The sequence below is a fragment of the Numenius arquata genome, unplaced genomic scaffold, assembly GCF_964106895.1.
Source record: "Numenius arquata unplaced genomic scaffold, bNumArq3.hap1.1 HAP1_SCAFFOLD_154, whole genome shotgun sequence".
NCBI lineage: Eukaryota > Metazoa > Chordata > Aves > Charadriiformes > Scolopacidae > Numenius > Numenius arquata.
In genome coordinates, this window is record NW_027415214.1 from 85,386 (window position 1) to 90,198 (window position 4,813).

Below are 4,813 nucleotides of genomic sequence, written 5' to 3' on the forward strand. Positions count from 1 at the left end.
AATGTACTGGACCAGCAAAACTGCGATTCCGGAAATTATTATCATGATCTTCTGCATCACAGCTGGACAGAGAACTGCATCACCCGTCAAGGTCTAGATGATGTCCCCGACCCTGAAGACTGGACCAGGAATGGATACTTGGGTAACGTAGGTCTGAATATCACAGATGACGAAACTAAAGTATACACAGTTTTAAAAATAGATGGCCAAATTAGGAGAGACTGGGGAGATTAAGGACAAATACCATCCTATAAAATAAGAGAAAACAGCTCAGTTGATATAGCATGTAAATTTGATGTGAAGCAAGTATACTCGCTGCTAGAGAAAGTGAAAGAAACTTCTAAACGAACATTATGGCAAGTCCAGCACGATACTCTGGAAATAAGGAACATCATTACAACCATCGAGGAAACCGGGGAACACCATTGGTGGGACATTTTTCTAAATACCTCATTAAAATCTCCAACCGCGGCACCGTTTTTCAACTTCCCAGTGCATCCTGTACTAGTGCTGATCCTTGTAGCCCTACTGTTGACTGCTCTCGACCTTTGGATGTGCTGGAAAGTACGGACTCTTGCTCAACCAGTACATGTATTGTGGACTGTAAACAGGATTTTGCAAAAGAATTTGCTGTAGCTTAAAGAAAAGCGGGGGTTGAATGAAGGAATAGGGCTGAGTATGGCTTGAAGGTTTGCTTGACACAACTAAACCGCTCTTAGCACAAACAGTGAGTTAGCAAATACTGTGAGTCTTTGTTTTTCTAACTTGGTTAAATGCAAACAGGGGCCTAAGCACGTATGCAACTAGCAATTGTACTGGTCAGCACCTTGTTATCTTCCAAGAGGAACTTATCTCTGAGAACAGGATGTGTCGAGACCACCAAGGCATGCAGAGCCAGCCTAAACCAGCCTTGCCGCTTTGTCAGCAAGAATAGAGAAGTAGATGACTGCAGTTCACCAAAAGGACGCAGTGATGAAGAGGAAGGGATGAAGTAAGCGACCACCAGAGGTCTTTGAAGACCAGCAAGAGACTGAAAGACGCATGCGGGAGTGGGTGGCAACGTATGACAATGAGTTCTGGGAAGAATAATGAATATGTGTGTTTAACTTGTGTATAAGCTGTGTAACTCATGGCTTTCGGCGCGCACATTTGGAGGAGCAATCCCCTGTGCGTCCAGCGCTGCAATAAAGAATACCTGCTTAATAGTCATCCCCACTCTTGAGTCCTGATTTCGACTTTGACCGCATCACTATCCGTGTTACTGTTATTGTTTTCTTGTTCCCTTTGTTGTTCTGTTAAACTGCCTTTGTCCCAACCCACGAGTTTTGCCTTTTCCTTCCGATTCTCCCCTCATGGCCGTGGGGGGGGCTTGAGAGAGCACGGCTGCCCCGTGGTTCTTTGTTGTCCTCTGAGGCCAAACCACGACAGTTGGTACCTGATGGAATGTTTCAAAAAGCTCTGGCTGATTGAGTGACGGGAGAAGTCAGGAGTGCGCTGGCACTTGTCCAGGGCATCTATGCTGGCAGGAGGTATCTGTGCCTCTGTAGCTGAAGGTATTTGTGTCCTACATCCAATCCCAGTTCTGGAACACACTTCCTTTTTTTTTTTTTTTTAAAAAAAAAAAAAAAAGAAGAGCAAGGACACAAATTCCCCCCTTTGACTATTATATTAAAGTAAAAGGAAAAAAATCCACAGGTAATTTTAAAAGCTGAAAAGTACATTTTCTTTTCTTTGCATCTTTTCTTTACTTCTTCTTTGATGGGGCTTGCAGCATCGAAAAAAAATAAAAATGGTCATTTTGTGCCTTGCATAGAGCCCCGTGTCCCCAAAACAGTTCCTGCCCAGGACTGTCAATGACACCCCTCAGTCTTTGCACAGAGAGTCACACCGTGATACCAACCTCTCGTCACTGGCTGAGGTTTTGTTTTAGGGGGTCACATGCAGCAGGGGGAGATTCGTGCCCCGTAAGCATTTGCTCTGTTGTTATCAGAAAAAGGGCGTGAGGTCGTAGGTTCATAGTATCAGCTCAAGTTGGAAGGGGCCTTGGGAGGTCTCCGTTCCAGCCTGTCAGAAACATGGTCAGGCCACGTTGTTCAAGGCTTGGACCAGTTTGAAAAAAGTTTGACAACCTCCAGGGCTGGAGTCTGCTCGGCATCTCTGGGCGACCTGCTCCAATGTTTGGCTCAGCTCATGGGGAAAAGCGCTTTCCTATCTGCAGGCTGAGCCTCTTCTCTTTCACCTTCCACCCACCGTCTTTTGTCCTCCCACCATGCACCCTGGTGAAGAGCTTGGCTCTCTGTTCTCCATAAAGTCCTCCTAGGTACTGGCAGGCTGCAATGAGGTCCCTCTCAGCCTTCCTTTCTCCAGGCTGGACTAGCTCATCTCCCTCAGTGTCTCCTCAGGGGAAAGGCGCTCCAGTCCCTGACCATCTTGGTTGTCCTTTGCTTCAAGAAAATTGATGCAGGCACTGAGCCCGGCAGGAGGATGGAGATGGCCAAACAGGAGAATTCACCCATAAACTTGGGGTGTGTTGCCAGTGCTGGAAGTGGCCAGTGTGAAAGATTTGGGGTGCTACAAATGCTCTGTGCCACCTTCCTCAACTGCCCATGCCACCAAAGGCACAGACCAGCCTCCTCTCTCCCGTGTCTGCAAGTCTCAGATGCCTTCTATGAGCCCTGGCTCTGCAACACCAACCCTCTTGTGTGACTCCTCACCCTGCATGGGCAGGGTGCTCAGCTAACTTTAGCGTGTTCCTCTTCCAAGCACTTTCAAGCCCATCCCAGTCTCTCTCTGGTTCTCCCTCTTGCTTCTTGTCCCTCTCCCCCATCTCTCCCCTGTCCAGCCCAGAAAAGCAGCCCATTCTGGGCTGACCCCGTGGCAGTGCCCATTGATGGGTTCTGCAAAGCTCTGCAGACTCAACCCCACAGCCTCAGCCCCTCTGATGGCCACAGTAGCTCCTGGGGGGCAGAGAGATGTCTCAGCCCCACATTGGCCCCAGGGCTGAGGGCCGGACATGGCACGAGATGGCAGGGACCAGTGTCTCCCCGTGTCCCCTGCGCCTGTCTCCAAGACATCCTGACCGCTGACAGCAAGCCCCTCTGTGTCAGCCCCTCTTCCAGGAGAAGACTCCGGGCCCCGGAGCTCCTCAGACTGCTCCATCCCTAGAGAAGCCTGCCCTGAGCTGGTGCATGCAGAGATTGATTTCTCTTTGTCGTCTTTTTTTTCCACCTTGGATGCACAGAGATGCTCCTTTGCTCTTCTCCAAGGGTGTCCCTGTCCCCAGAGAACATTTCACCAGGGAACTTTGTCTGATCTGGCCTCATTTGCCACTCCTGCCCCCTCCCCACAATCTCCACAGGGTCCTGCACTGTTGTTTCTGCTCCGCAGAGCGAGTTGGCTGTGATGACTGAAAGCCATGGAGGGACAGTCCCAGGCAGATCCCTGTGGATCATTCACCGTTTCTGGGGGAACTGGGCACCCACGGGTGAAGGCTCAGCCTGGGCCCGTTCCCTAATACATTGCCCCACATTGTCCCATTGCCTAACACTCTTCCCTCATCCCGTGGAGAACCCAAACAAAGCAGCGTGGCCTTGTGAGGACAACTTCCTCAGCCTGAGCTCAGCTTTGGAAGAAGAGCCAAACCTCCAGACACCGGCACTGAAGAAATCCCATTTTATTAAAGAGACATGAGATGGGAGGTCAGCTGTACCCCTGTGCCAGGCACACGTGAACAGGCCTCAGGGTCAGAAGGGCTGGGTTCATGCCTCTGGGGAACTGGAACGTTCCTGGACACAGATGGTTATCACAGAGAAAAGGCCCAAAGCCCAGGAAGTTCCCCAGATGAATCTGAAATCACTTCTGAAGAGACACGGGCAGGTTAATGCTGCTGAGAGATCAGTGACAGAATCAGCTTCTTCGATGTGTCTTTCAGCTCCTGGTTCCTCATGCTGTAGATGAGAGGGTTCACAGCTGGAGGCACCACTGAGTACAGAAATGACACCACCAGATCCAGGGGTGAGGAGGAGATGGAGGGGGGCTTCAGGTGGGCAAACATGCCAGTGCTGAGAAACAGGGAGACCACGGCCAGGTGAGGGAGGCACGTGGAAAAGGCTTTGTGCCGTCCCTGCTCAGAGGGGATCCTCAGCACGGCCCTGAAGATCTGCACATAGGACACCACAATGAAAACAAAACAGCCAAATGCTAAACAGGCACTGACCACAACAAGCCCAACTTCCCTGAGGTAGGAGTGTGAGCAGGAGAGCTTGAGGATCTGGGGGATTTCACAGAAGAACTGGTCCAGGACATTGCCCTGGCAGAGGGGTAGGGAAAATGTATTGGCCGTGTGCAGGAGAGCATTGAGAAACCCACTGCCCCAGGCAGCTGCTGCCATGTGGACACAAGCTCTGCTGCCCAGGAGGGTCCCGTAGTGCAGGGGTTGGCAGATGGCAACGTAGCGGTCGTAGGCCATGACAGTGAGAAGATAAAACTCTGCACCAATGCAAAAGAAAAAAAAGAAGAGCTGTGCAGCGCATCCCCAGTAGGAGATGGCCACGGTGTCAAACAGGGAATTGGCCATGGCTTTGGGGACAGTGGTGGAGATGGAGCCCAGGTCAATGAGGGAGAGGTTGAGGAGGAAGAAGTACATGGGGGTGTGGAGGCGGTGGTCACAGGCGATGGCGGTGATGATGAGTGCGTTTCCCAGGAGGGCAGCCAGGTAGATGCCCAGGAAGAGCCCGAAGTGCAAGAGCTGCAGCTCCCGTGTGTCTGCGAATGCCAGGAGGAGGAACTGGGTGATGGAGCTGCTGTTGGACAT

The 4,813-nt window shown here is 51.1% G+C and overlaps 1 protein-coding gene across 1 annotated transcript; it reads right to left on the reverse strand.

The window, feature by feature from the left end:
- Nucleotides 1-3,877: 3,877 nt before the first annotated feature.
- Nucleotides 3,878-4,813, reverse strand: LOC141478512 (olfactory receptor 14J1-like). Its single transcript, XM_074167549.1, has one exon. The coding sequence runs from the start codon at nt 4,811-4,813 to the stop codon at nt 3,878-3,880; it is 936 nt and encodes a 311-aa protein (XP_074023650.1).

Excerpts from the sequence above, each read along its gene's own strand:
- LOC141478512 (XM_074167549.1), bottom strand. The coding sequence starts at position 4,813 with ATGTCCAACAGCAGCTCCATCACCCAGTTCCTCCTCCTGGCATTCGCA.